We start from the raw sequence: 21,711 nt of genomic DNA on the forward strand, positions 1-21,711 counted from the left end.
TGTGTGCGCACACGCGTGTGTGCATTTTAGTGTGCATGCGCACCCACTTTATTGCTTTCCTCCCTCATGTTTTTGGTGAGTTGTGCCAGGGTATTATTGTTAAAATCAATAGACTCATGAGCAGGTCACAATTTTTAGGGCTTTATCGATGTCATTATTAGTCTCTGTGTTTGATGCTCAGACAAACAGGACTGCGCGCCATCTGTATTGATTGTGCACTAAGAATGTTTGAGTCTCGCTTACTCATCTGATTACTACTGCTGCCCCATGTGCTTTGGTGTACTATTAATTGGGAATTTTACTTAAGCATGTCATCTAGGGCTGTACCTTTTCTAATTAGCGTATGATCGGCTCTTCCAAATATTTTTTTGATAACATTCTCACTAAGCATTTAATTCAGGTTTGTAGTCTACTTTTTATTTGGGTACATAACTGATTTGAATTGTAATAAAGGTATGAGAATTCATTCATTCATTTTCCATACCGCTTATCCTCACAAGGATCACAGCCGTGCTGGAGCCTCTCCCAGCCAACTACGGGCACCAGACGGCCAGCAATATTTTTTTTCAAATTGGGCTTTAAGGGATCAAAAACATTTTCTTGTATATTCCATTCCACAAAGAAGATTCGAACAACAGCATCTTCATGAATTACTAATTTAGCTTGTTAGTCTTACAAGCTATTTACTGTTAAACTATGACAAAATGGAAATCAGGTCGACCAAGCAGCAAACCATTTGATGGCCCTACAAATTTACACAGCAGTTTATAAACAAATTAACCAACAATTTACTGACGACATGAATTTCAGTTTCGGTTTTTCGGTTTCGTCTCCTAAATCCGATGATATTTTGTTTCAAATTTTTGTGTTGAGTGTTTCCTTTAATTGGGGAAGGCCCTTCTGAGTTGGTGTCATTGACACTGGCACATTTGACACATGCTGTGTCATCACATGATGTCATTTATACCCACCTCTTCATTTCTATCAATCTCTTCCCCTGCTCCCATGCACACGTCTGTTCTTTATATGAGGCTGAACCCCCAACTACAACAAAACCTGCTGTGTAACGATCGTGTTCGGATGTTTGCAACAGTGTGTCACATGCACACGTGACAGATATGAAGCCCCCCGTTAGGTCATTGCATGGCCCGTCTGCTTCACTGCAGTTAGCCTCTGCGACCCCTTAACCTGTGTGACCCCTTAGCTCACTTTTTATTTCTGAACCCGCTGCTGGCCTTGAGAAAGTTGATGGGTATATTTAAATGCCTTTTTAAATTTAGATTAGATTAGAACTTTATTTCATCCCGTATTTGGGAAATTTCTTGGTTGCAGTAGCAAGACAGACACAAGACACACAAGACATTGTAGACCTAGGTAAAAAAACTGGAGCCACATACAGAAAGTCCACAAGGTGGGGACCTTCTGCAGACTGAGACTGAGGTTACCACACAGTCCTAACTTGTATTGGTTTGTTTGTGTACAGGTGCAAACCCTCTACAGGCCAATGGTTTGGGACACACTGCTCGAGCCTATGCCAAAGAAGGTGAAGTGGGCACACTTTTGCAGGAGTGGGAGGGCAAGGTAAGACACACTCGTTTTCAGACACACATGCTAATCTAGTGCAGCTGGGCAGAATGTGCAGATAATTAGAACATTTGCTTGGATATGTACAAATGTCTGTTTCCTGGTCAGCTCATCTGTTTCATTGACATGCATCACGCGTCCTCACACACAAACACTCTTCAGGAGGTCTTAGGATGAGTGACAGCTGCTGTGGAATACCAGTGATGTGAAAGCTGGTAGAGGTTAACTGGGGTTAAAACCTGTTCAAGAGTTATAATGTGAAAAATCAATACAGAATACACTATACATTGTCGCTATTGACACTATAAAATTTGCTCTTGCTTTGCTTTTCACCAATCTATATTGGGCAGTTCCCACATGTATCTCTTACTTTAATGACTGATTGTCCAATTTAAAATGTGACATTCAACATTATTATAAGACACACAAGGTTTAGAGCAAGTGTGCCAAACTTATTTATGTCCCTCATTTGAAATTTGACTCCCTTTGTCACATGCTTGTGGACCAATTTTGGTATCATTTTTACATAATGTTGATTGGCTGGACTACTTTTTATTATTCTTAATGGTGTCAAAAAGATAAATAGGTAAGTATGAGATCAGTGTTATCTGAACATAAAACAATGGTCAAATAATAAAATAGAATAAATTATCAAATAATCACGTTTGAATGGTAATATAAAAGTGATGTTTTTATAAATGATAAGGATGCTTTATTATAATTTTGTGCCAGTGCTAACAACACCCAGTAAGTAGGGAAGCTGAGAATAAATACTTGGCATGCTAGAAAAAAGCTGACAGATTTTCGAGAATCAGCATAATCATTTTAGTTTTAATCAACATAAAAGTCAAACTCAAATTTCATCAAACTGTTACCCAATGGAGAACCTACCATCACTGGGCACTCTGGAAAGTAATAACACCATTTCTTAGAGTGGTTATAACAATGTTCAAATAGGCAGATGAACTCAACAGTATTTTTTACTCTATTTAGTTCCAGGAGGCGCAGGCTCGGCGGGAGGCGGAGGAAAGAAGGAGGTTTCCCCTGGAGAGGAGGCTGAAGGAGCACATCATTGGACAGGAAGGGGCCATCAATACTGTAGCTTCAGGTAACTGTACGGATCACAGACACACAACTGGTTATTGATATGGAGCATTATTTGTATATTAACACTTTTCAAACACTTGCTGTCATGCACTGTGTTCTCTTTGTTTGGTTTGTTCTCTTTTTTTTTGCCTGCCTGGATGTCCTCAAGCAGTAGGCGGGTTCAGACAGCCTGGTGGATACCGTAATTGGTTAATTGTGATGAATGTGCTGTCTGTCAGACATAGTACACAGGTGCTGTGTGTATCTGTGTGTGGGACAGCTGAAGGAGGCCAGGCTCGGAGCCGCCAGTTAACGCGATTACCGAGAGAGGAGACATACTACAGACTCCCCCATCCTTTCTCCATTTGGCTTTTCTCTCCTCTATCCTCCATCTCCATCATAACCACTCCTTCTCCATCCCCCTTCTGGCTTTTCTACGTTCACTTCCACATCACCTCCATTGTACCTTCATCTTTCCATCATTGTTGTGATACACGCAAGGTCAGAGCTAAATGATAGCTGGTGGGCAGAAACAAAGCATGGACAAAATGATTGTGAAATCTGTCCACGATGCTTTCTGTAAAGTAAAGTTTTTGTTTCTTTTAAGAAAACGAGATTTTACTCGCTTCCTCTTGTAATTCATTTTAAAATATTATGCCTGATTTGATGGGGATTAGTTCTTCCATACCAACCTAATCCAAAGATGCTTTTATGGACCATGGGAACATTGACAGTGCAGGCGGTGATTATTGCAAAGAGGAGGGGGGATGAGTTAGAGCACAATAACACAGCAGACAGTAAAGAGCTGATATTACACCAGGCATCCAGAGAGGCCTAGTATTGATCCGTGTGTGTGTGCATGTACTTCTGTGTGCATGTGTCAAAGAGAGGCTATGTGTTATTTTTATGATCCAACTGTTTCCGTTTAGATTTTGCAAGCTAATCAACTATCTCCCAAGGGTGGAAGCAAAAACTGTCAACTTTAATAGGAAGACGTGAAACCTACATGAGCTACATAATAAACTGCAGAGCAAAATAGGTGTTTATCTCTGGGCTAAATGTTAAGAAATGTCAAATGCTAAAAAACATATGATCTCAGTTGTGTAAAAAATATTTTACACAGGCCAGATCATGTGTAGTTGCAGGCTTTGCTTTGTGTTGGAAGAGTGAATCCTGGCTCTTTGGGAAGGTGATAAATGGTCTCTGTTATCATGGCAAATTGTCCTGAAAGCCATACAAGACGCAGTCAGATTGATAAGGGAGCAGCTTATTGATCCCAGAGATGTATTAAAGTCACCAATACACACACACAGGGACAGTGAGAGAGCCACCGGGATGAAAGTCGAGCAGATGTAAGCACATCTTTGCTACAAATGTCGAGTTGGAAATATTAAGCAAGATTGCGGTGTTTTTAAAATGTTGGTTGCGTTCTCACTATGATGCAGTGTTTTTTACAACACAGCTAATCTAAAATCACAAACCTGAAGATATTATTTCCTAATGAATTAATAGCTAATACTTGACACACCTAACAATGCATCTCTGATTATTTAATTTAAAACCTCAAGCACGAAGATACTATTGTTTAATGAATTAATACCCAATGCTTGACACAGCTCTCACAATGGATCTCATTTGATTTCCTGTGTGTAGCTAATGTTTGGTATAACTGTAAAAAAAAAAAATACATTGTAACATTTTTTTCACCAGTCCAAATTACAGTATATCGCCCGATCCGATACCTCAACTATGTGTTCAAATGAAATTGGTCACGTTTAGATTGTTTTCAATTATTTTAAGATTTTCTCCCTCCAAATAAAGAAATATTAGCAATTCTGCTCAATGCAATAAAAGCAAAACGGAGGATAACAAAAGTAGTTTAGTAAAATAAAAATAAATACACTGTGAAGAAAATAAATGAAATTTGTTGAGGACATTGGAACCAGATTTCCCACTTTTCTGGTACATTTACTCAATCCAAAGCATTTGGATGATGACCAGTGAGATTCAGCCTAGCCTACATATCAAATTATGTTTATTAAAGCAGAGCTGATAAATAAACCACACTTAATGCGGATAGGAAATAGATAGTTTTGGGGGGTAACCAGGACCTCAATATTGCATTAAATGAACAAAAAAACATTTTACTCTATCAATAAATTGATGCATTGACTCATTTCTCCATTATGTCTGACAAAGAAAACTTGGGTGGGTGGCCTTATACTTCCTATTACATAGAAGTCCTGAAGCAAGACACACACGCATCAAAGTACAAATACACAAACACACAGGAAGGAGGTAGAATTGATCCAGGTTTAGCTCTCAGGGCTAAGAGTTATTGAAGAGAATCATCCCACTCTAATCATGTTAGGGCCGACCAGACCTGCCCAATACACACTTCTCTGTGTGCTCCAGCTCATTTGTTTTGTGCCTCGTTCCTTTCTGTGTTCTTGTCAGGCTCCTCTGAGAAATGTCAATGCGTCCTTCTGTCAAAGTCGCTCTCAATCAGCTAAAACACGCGCAGAAGGTTACGCCGTCATTCACGCAGCCATTGATAACACAGACGGTGCTTGTCACGTTTCATCCTGGCGACCATCTCTGACACACGCTTGTTTCTCGGCCTAGCTCTCTCTCTGCCTGCTTATCTCCATCAGCACTCTTTATCTCGCTCTTCCTCCCATTATATGTTTTCTTCCCTGCATCGCTCCATCTTTTCCTCCATCATCATCATCTTTCCACCCCTGCCAAGTATCACTTCTTGACAAAGACCAGCTATTGTTGGTGACTTTAACACTCGCGCAGGAAGTAAGCGACACTCGATCTTACCGCAGCTTACTAGCGGCTCAAACAAGTGAGCAGGAAGTGTTTCATAATGTGATTTTAGTGAAATATGTCTGTAGGTTGGCTGAAAGCGCTGTGCGCAGTATATATCCTCGACTCCTCATTGGGCGTGGTTTCACCCGATATTCGTGTGCGACTCTAGAGCAGTTATAAGCGACTAAAGCAGGTGGATGGCAAGTCCATCTTAAAGTAATTCAAATCTCATTGATTTTTCCTGCGGTTTGAAAAGACCCGTGATTTTTTTCGTTTGCGGGGTGGAGGGTGTCACGGGTAGAAACTTGACTTGGGCCGCACAAAATTATGTGTCATTTGGTAAGAAATACAACAAAATAGAAATCAAGACTGTGTGCCCTACAGCTGACTGGCGACCAGTCTCGGGTGTAGTCTGCCTTTCGCCCGAAGTCAGCTGGGTTAGGCTCCAGAATCCCCCGCAACCCTTTTCAAGGATGCACGGTATGGAAAATGAAGAAAACATGACAGTGGTTCTCATGGGCAGTGCAAACAGAACTAACTGATTTATAATAATAAGTAAATACCGTATTGTCACACCTATAAAACACACCGTGTGAAAGGGCGCAGTCTCATTTGCGAGTATATTTTCTGTTTTTTGTCAATACATTGGACGCCTCGTCCGATAGGGCGCTATCATGACACTAGGCTAGTGTATGTTATGCTAGCCACTAGCGTACCTATGTTATGCTAGCCGCTAGCGTACCTATGTTATACTAGCCACTTCCATACCTATGTTATGCTAGTCGCTGGCGTACCTATGTTATGCTAGCGTATGTTAGGCTTGGCATTAGCGTGTTTTTTTTAAGACAGCACGACCAAAACTAAGTTTGATAATGCTTTATTTAGGTCAAAGGTACGCTCTGTTATATACGAACAACAGTGCTGGCTGACACTTGTGCCCAGTTTTCCACAATCCATTGTAACTCGTGACATGCATCATTCCCAAGCCTTTGATTCTCCTCGCTATTATAGCGCCATCTACAATTCATTCCAAATCGTCACGTAACTCGTGCGACGCTGCCTGCCCGAACTACAATGTTGGCAATCCGCTAGCAATCCGTTAGCAATCCGTTTACAAAACTGTTAAATTGTGTTTGATCCATGGCTTCAGTCCATTTTCCAAGCTTTTGGCATATTAGCAAGTTAGATGAAATTGAGTCCGATAATCTGCTTTCACAGATCACACGAAATGATGTGGTGGGGCGGAACTGGCCCCCGAGCCACCAGTTTGACACCTAAGCATCACTGTATTTTTAGGACAATAAGGCACACCATAAACGGCAATTTTATTTTCATACATAATGCGCGCCTGATTTTAAGGTACATTAGTGCCTTGGTGTACTGCGTCTGTCATTTTCTTGATCTTTTAACATTGTAATTATTGCATTATGAATTAATTTATTTGTTTTATTTGTGTGGTTGATGAATACGCTGTTTTGAGCACTTTCCTGGAGCACTGTAATGCCAAAATACTCCAACAAAATAGGTTCGAGGTCTCGAATGGTTAAAAAATAGACTATCCTTGTCAAATTTCTTTGACTGCCATTGACGGCGATAAATGATCGCTGCCAACCCGTTTCTTGTTTATTAGTCATTAATTGCCATTGAGTTTTTATAAGAGTGTTTTCCAGATTATAAATTGCCCTTTTTTCATAGTTTAACTGAAAAAAAGGCCACATGAAGATGTAATGCTGCCTTAGTATGCTGGAAATTGTCAAGCCTCTTACAATACAATGTCACCTATCTGTAGTTCAACAAACATACATAGCTGTGACACTTTTTCTATTTCTCCTCACTTGTTCAGCAGCTTTCACTCCAGAACAACAAACTCATGGCTGGCATTGTCAGTCATAGAAATTCAATCCATTTTAAATCATAGTATGAGAACATTGTAAGTCATGACTACATTGAAGCTACTTATAATAATTAAACATGTATATATGAATGATTATGTTTTAAGGTTTTAAATTCACTTTTAACTTATTTGGTTGCCAATAACTCACAGACGTTATACAATATTGTGGCTACTTTATAACACTAGTACCTGTCATATAGCATGTATATTTAATTAAGTTCATTTTTAATTATAGTTTATATTTCATGTCTCAAATCATTTTCTCTGCTAAATGGAATGGACATCTATCGCCGTCAATGGCAGCCGATGATTTAAAAAGGGTCGCTACCTATTGACTTCAGTGGCATCCACACGGTGGGCCGTTCCCACTTTGTGGCTGCCAAAAATCCGATTTGAGCCTCAAGAGCTGCAAAGTGAACACAACCTAAATTTGAGAGTCGGAAACCACAGCAGATTCACTCTTGACTTGTTTGCCGTGCAGCTCATCATCCCGCCTTTGTGTACGCGCAAGTGTGGTTGCTGGGGTGATGGCAGGGTTGGGTGGGCACTCCTCTTTAAGCAAACGTGTGTGTGAGGCTGCGATCCATGCTAAACTGATTTTGCCATGGCCGCGCCAGGGAGGGTAACGCAATTACTGCTGGCTAATGGCCCCACTGACTGTGTGGGGGAAGGAGAGGCATTGTGGGTAGATTTCTGGAGGGCTCTCGTCTTGCTTTCTCGCTCGGTTTTCTCCTCTTCTTTCTCTCTCCTTGATTTTTCACCCAAATGCATCTGACCCATCTCATCCTTGTCCCAGCTCCCCTTCATCAAAGTTTCTGGGATACCAGCCGCCGTGGGTTAACTCAGGTCGAATGAGCGTAAAGTCAACACATGCAAATGTTTCCGATAATAGCCTTCTTTTCTGTCTTTGTCTGTATCGCTCTCATTCGCTTTCTAGCTATCAGAAGAAAGGAGAACGGTTGGTACGATGAAGAGCACCCACTCGTGTTCCTCTTCCTCGGCTCCTCAGGAATTGGTAAATCACCTCTTCCATTACACTACCCCACTGCTAGTTTGTTCCCATAAGAAGACAGGTTTACAAGAGTGGTCATTTTAACATAATCAATAAATCTTTTACCTTCTCGAAATTTGTTGGAGACACAATGGGCTTTAAATATATTTTTGTATTTTCAGCGCCTAAGGACAACATAATAACTACATAATGAAACAAATCTTTCTCATGGCAAAATATATTGGGAAAACAGAAAAAATGATTTGATTTTTGAAAGCTCAAACTCATTTATAAAATGGATATATCAAAAGAAATTACTTTGGATTTTACCATCGAAACATATTACTAAAAAGTGGTTAAGAAGCCTACCGTGCATGTTTTTTGGATGTGGGAAGAACCCGGAGGACCCGGAGAAAACCCACGCAAGCCCGGGGAGAATATGAAAACTCCTATAATTTTTCCAATAAGTTTTGAAAAGCAGCTACTTAGAGATTTTCTTATTTTAAAGAAAATAAAATTACTTTTTGTCATGCTTCATAGTCGAGAATGAATCTTGTTAGATGTTTTTTCAATAATGAAAAAAGGCTCCAGCACCCTTGTGAGGATAAGCGGTACGTAAATTGAATTTGAGTTTGTAGATGTTTCTGAGTTATGAACTAAGCAGTTTTGAAACTAGCTCGTCTATGTTTTTTATGTCAGACATGAGCTACCACACAGAAAGAGATTAAAAATAAAATCTATTAAGAATTAGCCATAGTGCACCCACATTTGAATCACAACCAAAAACATGTCTGACTGAAAGAGATTAAAAATAAAATCTATTAAGAGTTAGCCATAGTGCACCTACTTTTGAATCACAACCAAAAAAAATGTCTGACTGACCTTCACCAGTGTATTATTTTTGTTGTACATTATGACGGGAAGTCTGAAATAAGACTTTAGCTACTGCAGTAGCTTGTTACGAGAGAAAGGGTAGTGCAATGTGTTGGGAAGAAATATTGTGTGTGACATTATGGGATGGAGTGATTGCTAGAAAAGTGCAAGACAGTGAAATGGTAGGCCAGAGATAGATGGGGACCCAGACTGTTCATATTCTCGGTTGCCCTCAGCGACAAACAGTGGCCGGGAGACATCAATATTAAACACAGCAACAAGACTCACACACACACCCGCACATGCATCTGCATACCAAACACAAGACATCAATATCTAGTATGAGCATTTATATGCTGAATATTTTCCAGACAATCATAAAGTGGCCTTCTAGAGATGATTGAAATCTGTTTTAGAGGTCGCCAGTGAAATTTAGGCTTACACTTAGACTTCTATGTGGATTTATAGCTCTATTTTTAGGATTCCGAAATCTATTTTGATATAGACATGTTTAGTAATATAAAATACATTCATGTATTTAAATGTGGTTGGGTGAGTAATTAGGTGAACTTTTTATTTTACTGCTGTGTTGCAGGAAAAACAGAGTTGGCCAAACAGGTGGCACGATATATGCACAAGGATGTCAAAAAGGTGATGTTACACACACGTAACGTAATAGATACAACTATTATTATAATCTAATGGGAATATTTGATCTCATTATGTTTTGTAGCTGTAATATCTGGTGAATGTACATGTGTCCAAACTTTTTTTCCCCCTAAATCCGTGTTGAGAAAAATTGAAAGATTCAAGGGCCAATTTGGACTATTCTAATCTATAAAATAATCTGTTAGATTATTTTTGTTTGTTTATTTCTGTAATATAAAATACTACAGTTTAGTTATAAATCAATAGGTGTAAATGAGTAGCATTTGAATAACAGCCATGTATTCAGTAAGGAACCACACAAAGCAAGTTGTTCTGACTTTGAACGAATGCAATTACAGGGGTTCATCCGGATGGATATGTCCGAGTTCCAAGAAAAACATGAGGTGAGTTGCATTTTTACTCTTTATATCTATATAAAAAATACCAAATAGATCAAATGAATCGATCAATCAAATATTTTCATGGATTTTCTCTTAAAATGGGCACATGCATGCATATAGTAGCCAGTGAATTGAGGTTCAGTGTTAATCACCAAATTTGTGACAATACCATACGCTGTACATTTTTTGGATACCAATACAATATTTACCAAAATTACAATTTGATTTGGTTCAATTTAAAGTTCTTTAATTGATCCAATACAACATTATGTACATATATAACACAATAAGCTTAATTTCACCTAAAGCATTACATAATAAAAAGCAATTTTAATGCAGGGAAGATTGCATTATTGTTAATTTTAGGTGCATGAATAATCGATTTTATGACGACATTGATTGTTTTGGTGATTTTTACGGTATTAAAATCTCCCGCGCTTCAATTTGAATCAATTGAACGGCCTCCAATCGATTTAACAAAGTAAATACAGAATTAACAGTTTCGTTTCAACCAAAGAAGTACAAAATATAAAGCCTATTTTATCTTTGCAGTTCAGTTGCTCAAACATTTCATACATTTGAATGAAAACCATTCTTTTCAATAAGATGTCATATCTAAAAGATGACTATTGATGGGCTTTTTCCACATCGATCATCAACTTTTTAATGCAGCAATTCAAATGGATTGGTGTAAAGCACTAATTTCATGATAATACAAGTCTTTGAAAGACAAGGTAGTTTCTGATATAACAAAGTCTGGCGTGATTTGATTCGATGCACAGGTCCTAATTGACTTATCGTCTCACCTTAACAAAGATCTTTGGCGTTGAAGGAAGTAGAATTATGCCTGCTCCAGAATTTCTGCTTGTTAATCTATAGGTGTCCTGCAATTGGCTGGCAACCATTCTGGGATGGTCTCCAGCACACTTTTGATACTGAACAGGATGAGCTATAGAAAATAAATAAATGGGTGCCCTTCATTTGCCGACAAGACCTCATACCGTTCATTCACCCACAGGTAGCGAAGTTCATTGGCTCGCCACCAGGATACGTTGGCCACGAGGAAGGAGGCCAGCTGACCAAGCTGCTAAGGGCGTGTCCTAACGCTGTTGTCCTCTTTGACGAAGTGGACAAGGCTCACCCCGACGTGCTAACCATCATGCTGCAACTCTTTGACGAGGTTCGTGCAAACGTTAGACCACGTTATTTTCAGTTTAACTTCAATATGCTGTGTAATTGGATTGGATTGGATAACTTTATTCATCCCGTATTTGGGAAATGTCATTGAGGCATTAGCAAGAGGGTGATTAGACAGAACAACAAAGCAAAAGTACAACACCAAGTGATTTTAAAATGAGAGAAGACCATAGATTTGAACCCAATTCTCCAATTAAAGCAGTTTCTTTCGCTGGGGCCCCCCCAGGAATCAAAACGTTTCGCCCACCTCCCCTCCATTTTCTACCGCGACTGTAAATAGTATAATTTCTGTTTATAATTATTTTTGTTGTTTATGTTTGCAAATGACATTGTACTGTTAAATTAGATAACCAAAAGAAAAACAGATGAAATGTTGCCAATATTCCGCATGTTTTCGCTGGAAAAAAACACTCAAGCGGCTTATTAGCATAAATGGGTACAGTAATACCTTGACATACGAGTCCCAAAATACGAGAAATTTGCGATACGAGGAAATTTTTGCCTTGAGATATGACACAAATTTGAGATACGAGGAAATTTTTGCCTTGAGATATGAGACAAGTTTGAGATACAAGCATGCCAGATGGTTTCCGATGCGGTCGACGGGTGGCCGAGTATGCAAGAGGTTGGTTAGGAGAACAACATCGCTCTGTAGAGACATTTATACGAGGGAGTTGCGACCAGAAAGACAGTGTTGTTCTCAAAAGCAGCCTCTCGCGTTTGCCACACAATTTGTCTCATATCTCAAGGTAAATATTTGCTCAAAATTTTACTCGTATCTCAAATTGGTCGTATGTCGGGACACTGTATGTTGAGGTGTTACTGTACTGTGGCTGGCTCTTTGCCTCGTTTCATGTTTCTCTTATTTTTATTCCCTCTTAAAACACACTCAAATTCATCAAGGCCCATGAAAATCAAATAATAAATTATATGTGAAAAAGAATTTGGCAGGTTGGATTTTATTATGCTACTTCCGACTCAAGTTGTGGCTCTTTGACTCTCACAGTTTCAAATTTTGGCTCTGTGTGTCTAACCCCTGAATGTGCAATTACACTTTATCCTAGTAAAAGTGTTTTTCTAAGTCAGAAAAAAATGTTTTAGGTGGAATTACTATGAAATGGTACAAAAAGTAAGTTAAAATAAACACTGTATTTTCACGACTATAAGGCGCACTTAAAAGTCTTAAATTTTCTCCCAAATAGACAGGGCGCTTTATAATCCAGTGTGCTTTATATATGAAGAAAAAAAATGTCATTCATTGAGGGTGCGCCTTATGATGCAGTGCGCCTTAAAGTCGTGAAAATACGGTAAGTGCCAAATAAATCCTTTTCTACGTGTTGTAATTACATTAGGGCCGAAATTGCTATTTTTCGCATGGCCGATAAGAAAATCTGACGAGTGTTTTTGCACTCAGGGTCGTCTTACAGACGGCAAGGGGAAGACCATCGAGTGTAAAGACGCAATGTTCATAATGACGTCTAACGTTGCAAGTGACGAGATTGCACAGCATGGACTGCAGCTCAGGCAGGAAGCGGAGGAGGTCACCCGCAGGAAGTTGTCAGATAATCTTGGTGAGAAAATTATCTCGGGCTGTCCCCGATCTGATTTCATAAGCCTAAATCGGATCCAATTAGGTCATTTTCAGAGGATCCGAATCGGGCGATCGCTGCGAGCCCCCAGTGAAATCGTCTCTCGCCATCGATCACAGTCAAACATGATCACACAGTGCTAGCCTTCCCAGATGAAATGAATTTGACTACCAATTTTAGTTAAGGACTACAAGCAACAAAATAATCCAGACGTGGAAAGATATTGCATTAATAAATAAAAAGAAAAAAATCCGTACATTTTTATAAATCAATAAAAATTGCAGAACAAAAATACATTGGAAATAATAAATTTGCACACGTCCCCCCGCCCCCTACTCAATTTACTAGGTATTGAGGATTCTAAATATTCTGTGACTCGGACAACCAATCAAAAATATTATTAGTACATCTCTGTCAATACCTACGTGTGACAATGACTACAAATTATCTTGTTTCAGACTAACTATCAAAATAATTAATTTGCACACCTTGACTTATTCATACTGCAGTCTCTGAAAATATTCTGGCCAGCACGATAGCCAAGAATTGGTATGCCACAAAAATGCATGTTTCACGATTGTTGACAACAATGGACAACCAATCTATTTGAACTATGACAGATTGGATCTATGTCCATTAATGACAACCAATCTGACAATAAATGTAATTGAATTTGAATATGGTGGTGGTACATGGACTTCCAATTGCCTCACCATCCACAATGCTTTACTCAGAATATACACATATACAGTGGTACCTCGAGATACGAGCTTAATTCGTTCCGGGACTAAGCTCGTATGTCGATTTACTCCTAACTCAAATGAACGTTTCCCATAGAAATGAACTAAAAACAAAAAAAAAGCGTTCACCAAAACAGGATATTGGATTGGAAAAACAATTGTATTTGTTCTAATTCGCCATCTATTAACAAAGTAACAAATAACTAGTGGTTTAATAGCACTAAAATGTGTTTAATATTATTAAAATTTGATGGATTTTGCAGAGGGGAAAGAGACGGACAGAGAGAGGGGGGGACTTTTTGCACGGCAACGCACTCGTAACATGACATAAACAAATTTAAATGAACTTGGATTACGATGCAGACACACTCAAAAATAAATTTAATCTAACCTTACACTAAACTTAATTTTAATTTTGTTTTAATTTTTAATACCTTTCTTCTCCTGGGTTGGCTCTATTTGCTATCAGATTCAACCTGTCGAGGGTTGTTTGCTTTTGTATTCCCTTCAAAATATTCCGAAAATGATGCACACAAATGTCCTCACAATAGGATAACGCACGACCAATTGCCAACGAGAAGTTGTATATACTCCTCTCGTATTAGCGATCAATCCGCCATTCGCACTGTCTAACGGGGAAAAAAACACTGAAAAAAATGCAATGCTCCCCCCAGTGCTCATAGAGACATTACACGAGGGAGTTGTGACCAGAAAGACAATGCCTATGATGTTCTTATGAGCATCTTCTCGCGTCCGCTGTATGCTCATATATCAAAATTTGTCTCGTATCTCAAGATAAATATTTGCCCGAAATTTTACTTGGATCTCAAATTGCTCGTATGTCGGGGCACTCGTATGTCGAGGTACCACTATATATATAATATTTGATTTATGTTGTGGGTTCCCTCAGAGGATGTACAGAAAAGTGGCGACATCAAAATTTCCAAACAGTTTAAGGATTCGGTCATCCGACCCATTCTGAAGGTAAGTCACTCGATAGCATTTGAGTCTAAAAAAAAAGTACTCCCCTTCAACCTTGAACTTTCTTCTCAGGCGCATTTCCGAAGGGACGAGTTCTTGGGTCGGATCAATGAAATTGTCTACTTTCTGCCATTCTGTCACTCTGAGTTGCTCCAGCTGGTTAGCAAGGAGCTGAGCTTTTGGGCTAAGAAGGTATGCAGCAACACGTCAAATCAACCGGCATTGGATTGCGCCAGATCACAACGGTGATGCCGTTATAATGTTTGCATATCCATGCCAGATGTGGCCCACCACATCATTTTGTGTGGCCCACCAAAATAAATATAAATAAAATAAAAAGGGTTTTCTTTTGAAAATTTTAAATTAAATGCATTCATCATGGTTTAATTCTCTAAATAGAAACTATGCTTTTCTGTTATTTCATTTTTTTGGATTGGATTGGATTGGATAACTTTATTCATCCCGTATTCGGGAAATTTCGTTGTCACAGTAGTAAGAGGGTGAGGATGCAGAATTAGGAAAGGCATTTTAGACATAAATAGATAGGTAATAAGTAAGTTAATAAATAAATACATGAATAAATATATAAATAAATAAGCATGTTGCTGATATATATATATTTGTTTATTTATTTGTTTATTTATATATATATAAATGAAAAGAAATCTACATTGAATCTACGTTTTTCTCTTATTTTTAATTACTAAATTGTTAATGAATAAACCTACAACATGCACACTATATATACAACATAACTAAAATAAATAAATACAAAATAAAAACCACAAATAATGAGAGCATATTGACTGTTACCTTTTTTATTTGACCAGCGCTTGGTTTTTAAAAACTCTAAATATATAGAAAACATTTAATGAAAACTGAATTTAAAAAAATAAAAACAAGCAAAAAATAATAGGAGAATATTTACAGTTTCATTTTTAATTGCAATACATAATTTATATCAAACCACCCAGTGGTTAATCCGCCTACATTTGGTGCGGGCAGTCTGAGTTCGATTCCCACTCGGTGGAAGTGTGAGTGGTTGTCTGTCTCTCTGTGTACCCTTTGACTGACTGGCGACCAGTCTAGGGTGTAGTCTGCCTTTCACCTGAAGACAGTTGGGTTAGGCTCCAGCAACCCTTTCGAGGATGAGCGCTATGGAAGATTTTATATTAATGAATAAATAGAAAACATGGGCTGAAAACTGAAAAATAAATACTAATGAAAATCTATTTTTGCATTTGAACTTTTTACCTCAATTAAAAGAATATTCCGGGCGGCCCGGCAGATGAGTGGTTAGCGCGTCGGCCTCACAGTGGGGGATCTGGATTCAAATCCAGGTCGGTCCAACTGTATGGAGTTTGTATGTTCTCCCTGGGACTGCGTGGGTTTTCTCCGGGTACTCCGGTTTCCTCCCCCATTCCAAAGACATGCATGGTAGGCTGCCTGGACACACTAAATTGAGTGTGAGCGTGTATGGTTGTCTGTCTCCTTGTGCTCTGCGATTGGCTGGCCAACATTTCAGGGTGTCTCCCGCCTCTAGCCCCGTGACCCTAGTGAAGATAAAGCAGTTCAGAAAATGAGATGAGATGGGAAAAAGAATATTAACAGTTATTCCTTTTCTTTACAAAAAAAATAATAGAAATTTTAAAAAAAAGAATGTTTTAAGAGCCTCCATAAAGAGGACTTTTATATCCCAAAAGTCTCTTAACGATTAAGTATAAAAATAGTTGTCGATTCATTTAAATACCTGTTGATTGATTAACCGATTGATTGATTGATTGATTGATTGTGGCTGCCCAAGTTGGCTCACATAAGGGACAATCAAAGGTGCTAAAAAACAACAATGTGGTGTCCATGAAAGATGAGTTTGATACCCCTTAACTGAAAGAGGAAGAGGCCTCGCCCACCAGCAGTCTTGCACACATACACGGATCAATATAATAAGCACTGTTCATTATAATATGATTACAGTGTTTAAAATGTGGAGTCTTTATCAATATTTAATTATTAATATTACAGCTGATGTCCTGATGGACAACAACATCAATCAAAACATGATGACAATGTGTGACATGATATCGCAGCTCCTGTTTTTAATATCGTCATATTGTTCAAGTGCTCTAAATATGTCCAATTATTTGAATTCCGATAAAGCGCTGTGTTGTTTCCATCTCTGGTTACATTAGCGCCTCCTCATTGAGTGCCATGGTTAGCGTGTCGCTAATAAGCAGTCCTGATCATTACTATTGATTAGCGTTTGATAAAAATGCATTAGGGAAGTGTAGTTTAGAGCGGCAGAAATGCTGCCGAGCGTCGTATGCCTTAGTCGTTCTTGTCATAGTGTGTTTATTTCACACTCCCGTCCCAGCTGACCTTTCTTTCGTTTACGCACTTTCATTAAATAGGCCAAGCAGCGCCACGACATCACTCTTCAGTGGGATCGCCCCGTCCTGGACCTGTTGGCTGACGGCTACAACCTGCATTACGGCGCACGCTCCATTAAACATGAGGTGCGCATACACAGATTTTTTACTTTTTGCTTCCCCTACTATAAAAGACATTTGCAGCATTTTTCCAAATATTTTGATGTATTTATCCTAATCTTAATTTTAAGGAGACAATTTTTTTATTGGTCCAAAATTAAGCGTGTGAACAGCTACAGGGTGGCATATGATGGTAGTAAGTAAAAGAGGGAAATTATATTTAAAATGCGTACTTATGGCGTCCAATCTGTTTCAATTGGGAAAATCGATTGTCTCCAGGAGCACCTGGTTAAAATGGAGTGGGTGTCTATTGCTGTCAACGGTAGCTAAAAAGTTAAGCTCTTTCAGGCAAATAAAGAGAATTATAAAATTTCCAGAGCAAAATACACACGATTTCTTATTTTTTTATTTTATTTTTGAAATGTTTTTTTTTCTTATTTTTTTCCATTCTTATGGGGTGTTTATTGTGTTTTCCCAATTATTTACTATACTATTAACATAATGCATTTTTTCCTGAAAATTCAGTTATTTCATTTTTTAATTGAAAATTCAATATTTATTTTTAGTTTGAGACCCCCATTATTTGAGTGTAATAATTAAATATATAAATGTGAAAAATTCAAACACTTTTTTATCACTTATCTTAAAATGACCAATTTAAACATTTGATTTAATTTTAGGAAAATTTATGGATGCATTTCTTTTCGTAAATGTTTCATTAATTACTTTTTATCTGGGGAAAAAATACTTAATTTATGGATGCATTTCTTTTCGTAAATGTTTCATGAATTACTTTTTATGTGGGGGAAAAAAAACTTTTTTTTTTAGAATCTATAATCAAATTTTTAAAATATATAAATAAAATTACCACATTGTCATTTTTCACTAAAAAAATCCTAAAATGAACATGAAATTTGCTCTTTTTTCGCTGTCTTGAAATTTCATTCTCCATAAAATTACATTAAATCTTCCCATTTTCTCAAGGGTGATACAGACGCTCCCCTACTTACGAACATACGACTTACGAACAACGGTACATACGAACATGTCTGCAAATTGCGTTTATGTCAAAAAATTTTCGTAAGTTCGATTTTGTATTTTTTCCGAGTAGTGCTTTCCGCCGCTAATACGCCTGGCGCTGTGAGGGCTCAGCTCACCCACCATCTTAGATGATCTACCTTCTTCGTTGCAATGCAGAAGTGCGTGAACGTATCTCCAGTGCGCAAAGAACCTTTTTCATTTGTATCATTAAATATCTCGTGCATCCATTATTTAATATGGTTGGTAAAAAGCGAAAGGCTTCTATTGAGGGAGTTGCAAGGAAGAGGCAAGCCATTTCATTTGAAACGAGTGGCAATAATAACGAAGCTTGATGCGCGTCAGAAAGTGGTGAGCGTTGCACGGGCATACAACTTGAATCGTTCGACCGTCAGTACCATTTATAAACAGAAAGATCGAGCAGCAGGACCCAAATATTGAACGTTGCACAAAGTTTGCAAATCAATTGAATGATGCCATACAGTGCTACCGCATCATTTATGATGACAAAAAGAAGAAAACTGTGCAATCGTCGTTAGATCGCTTCTTTCGGCCAGTTTCTAATACATAAATCTCTCTCTCTCTCTCTCTCTCTCTCTCTCTCTCTCTCTCTCTATATATATATATATATATATATATATATATATATGTATATATATATACAGTACTGTACATATTCTCTCCATTTTATTTAAAAAAAAAAATCGGTACAAACCAATGCGTGTTACTTATACAAGCCTTAAACATACAAATGCACTTATATAAACCTTCAATATACTTATATAGGCCTTAAACATAAATTATAATACAAAATATAGCACTGAATCAACTTACAAACAAATTCAACTTATGAACAATCGCTCGGAACCTAACCCGTTCGTAAGTAGGGGAGCATCTGTATTTTGTAATACATTTGTTTCACTCTTGTGAAAGTATTTTTTTCTTGTAATACTTTCTCTTCTCTCTAAAATACTATGACAACATTAGTCTCAGACTCGGGTTGGTTCGCGGGCCGCTTTAACGTCAACTTGATTTCACGTGGGCTGGACCATTTTAGATATAATATTTAGATTTTTTTATATAAATGGATTAAAAGAACTGGATAAAAATCCCTGAATATTCAAATTTTTTATAGATCTAAAACAATGTTTATTTTACCTTTTTTTATATTTTAGATTTTACTAAATGAATTTTGAACTAAAAACAAAGAAAAAAATGATTAAAAATTTACAATTATTGATTTAAAAATGGGAAAATCAGGAAATTTAATATACATCTATACTCTTCATTTTAATTTAATCCTAAAACAGAAAGTCGGCACTCATGATTTACTTTCCCGGGCCACACAAAATGATGCGGCGGGCCAGATTTGGCCCCCGGGCCACCACTTTGACACATGTGATTTAGACTGAGAGGGGCATTCATTTGCCGTCCCATTCTCCCCAGTCTAAAGATGTCTTGCGTCGTCAATGGCACTGAAACATGAGCATCCAGTCTTCCAGGTTAAATGAATTGGATGTCTCTCGCCATCAATGGCATGCATTAAAGTCTGGACATGCTTTAGTCAGGGTTAGGGTTAGGGTTAAGAGGTAACCCTCTTAACCATAGAGTTGCGCTAACCTCCAAAATGCCCAAATCTCCCCATAAATGCAAAATTCTGACAGTTTGCTCTGTGCGTTAGGTGGAGCGGCGTGTGGTCAACCAGCTGGCTGCCGCTTACGAGCAGGAAATGCTGCCCAAAGGCTGCACGCTGCGCTTGTCCGTCCAGTCGGAGGGCCGCGAAGGGCGCAACTCACCTGGCCTCCGTTTGGAAGTGCTCGGGGATGACAGTTCGGCCAAGACGTTGGATATCCGCCCTACGCTCAGCCCTGAGCACTGATCACAAAAGTACCACACATACTCGCAGTACCTCTCTTGTTTCACTGCACATACACGCTGATGCTTTGACTTAAGAGTGCCCTCACTTAGAGACCTGTTTTACAAAACAAGTTATCAGTAAATACAACATGATCATGTTATCTATTGGAGTCATGAAACCAATTTATTTCTTCCTTCTTTTGAACAAGTGTTTTTTTTCATTTTTTAACAACACAAACTAAATAATTCCAGTGGCTTATTGGGATTTCACTTCATTTTAATTGGGACAGACGTTTTTACCCTCTCATGCTCAAACTGGTTTTTTTTATGGTTTACATTCCTCTAGGACAGGGGTCTCAAACTTGAGCCCCAAGAGCCAATTGATTGACCTCTCAAAACTCAAACGATGGCTCCATCCCAAGTAAAATGGATTGGACATTGACTCCCGTCAATTGGTGTTTTCAATATAAATTTCCCAATTTTACTAACTACCACAAACCAAAATATGTGACTTGGACTGGCAGTGAATAAGGTAAGCTAATGTTAATTATCGAATAAAGTTCCGATGTAGTGACCACTATCCCTCTAAGGCAGGGGTCGGCAACCCGCGGCTACTGAGCCGCATATGGCTCTTTCACCCTTATACTGCGGCTCTGAGTGGCTTGGAAAAATTAACTACAAAAAAAACTATGTTGTTAGGTTACGTGTGCGCGTATGTTCACTTTTTACCCTTGTTTGTCCCTCCTCGCATGCCCTTCCCTTTCGTTTCCATCCGTCTGATTTACGATACCTTGTTTCCATGTTTCCAAGTCCCCCCGTGTTTCTGTGTCAGGTTTGAGTGTAATATTTGACGCCGAGTCTTTTGTTATTTTCTTTGGCTCCAGTTTAAGTTATTAAAGTTACGTTTGAGCACTCATTCCCTCGTCCATTCCCTGTTTCTCTGCACTCGTGTCCACTCCACGTTGCCAAGCCACGACTTCGCCAAAGACGTAACAAGTATTTAACTGAAGTGTATTTAATTTTTGTTAGTTCTTTAATATTTTAATTCTAAATTAGAAGATTATTGTGATCTTGACATAATAGAATAACGTATTTTCACGAATATACGGCACATCGTATTTTTGACAGTATCAAATTTGTTCAGACAATCATATCTAATCCAGTAGTAAGCATGTCTGCTGAGTGGGGCAATTACTTTCTAGAAACTAATACTGGTAACATGGCATCGTGTAAACAGCAGTTTTTGAGGAGGTGACCACCAGGGCTCACTTTAGTATTTAAAATATTATTTGTCATTTAATGATTACCTTAAATTTTGCATAATTTTTTACTGGATAAAAAAATGCTGTTATCAGATCAGTATCAGCAAAACATTGGGGGGAAACATCGGGACATCTATATGGCCTCTCCTGTCATATCAGTTTGAACCTGTATTGTAATATAGTCGTATATAGTAATAGAGTCGTCGTGCTTTATTCATCGTCCGCATTAGATCGAAATGTGTATTTTCAAATGTTCATCAAATATTTAAA

General features: G+C 38.2%; 1 protein-coding gene and 1 long non-coding RNA gene across 2 annotated transcripts in view; one reads left to right on the forward strand and one right to left on the reverse strand.

Annotated features, from left to right (window-relative positions):
• Positions 1-21,095, forward strand: part of clpb (ClpB family mitochondrial disaggregase) — a 41,526-nt gene extending 20,431 nt beyond the window's left edge. Inside the window, exons 6-16 of the mRNA XM_077611576.1 lie at positions 1,484-1,581; positions 2,578-2,692; positions 8,316-8,393; positions 9,838-9,893; positions 10,250-10,294; positions 11,310-11,471; positions 12,903-13,059; positions 14,728-14,801; positions 14,871-14,990; positions 17,207-17,311; positions 20,004-21,095. Coding sequence (XP_077467702.1) covers positions 1,484-1,581; positions 2,578-2,692; positions 8,316-8,393; positions 9,838-9,893; positions 10,250-10,294; positions 11,310-11,471; positions 12,903-13,059; positions 14,728-14,801; positions 14,871-14,990; positions 17,207-17,311; positions 20,004-20,201 — 1,208 coding nt within the window. The 3' untranslated portion in view covers positions 20,202-21,095. The remainder of the gene's footprint in view (positions 1-1,483; positions 1,582-2,577; positions 2,693-8,315; positions 8,394-9,837; positions 9,894-10,249; positions 10,295-11,309; positions 11,472-12,902; positions 13,060-14,727; positions 14,802-14,870; positions 14,991-17,206; positions 17,312-20,003) is intronic.
• LOC144083599 (uncharacterized) lies at positions 15,712-17,566 on the reverse strand. Its single transcript, XR_013303584.1, has 2 exons — positions 16,053-17,566; positions 15,712-15,953 (listed from the first exon to the last, which is right to left on the reverse strand). It is a non-coding gene; the product is annotated as an uncharacterized LOC144083599 (long non-coding RNA).
• Positions 21,096-21,711: the final 616 nt, after the last annotated feature.

This window comes from Stigmatopora argus, chromosome 10 (genome assembly GCF_051989625.1).
Source record: "Stigmatopora argus isolate UIUO_Sarg chromosome 10, RoL_Sarg_1.0, whole genome shotgun sequence".
Classification (NCBI taxonomy): Eukaryota; Metazoa; Chordata; class Actinopteri; order Syngnathiformes; family Syngnathidae; genus Stigmatopora; species Stigmatopora argus.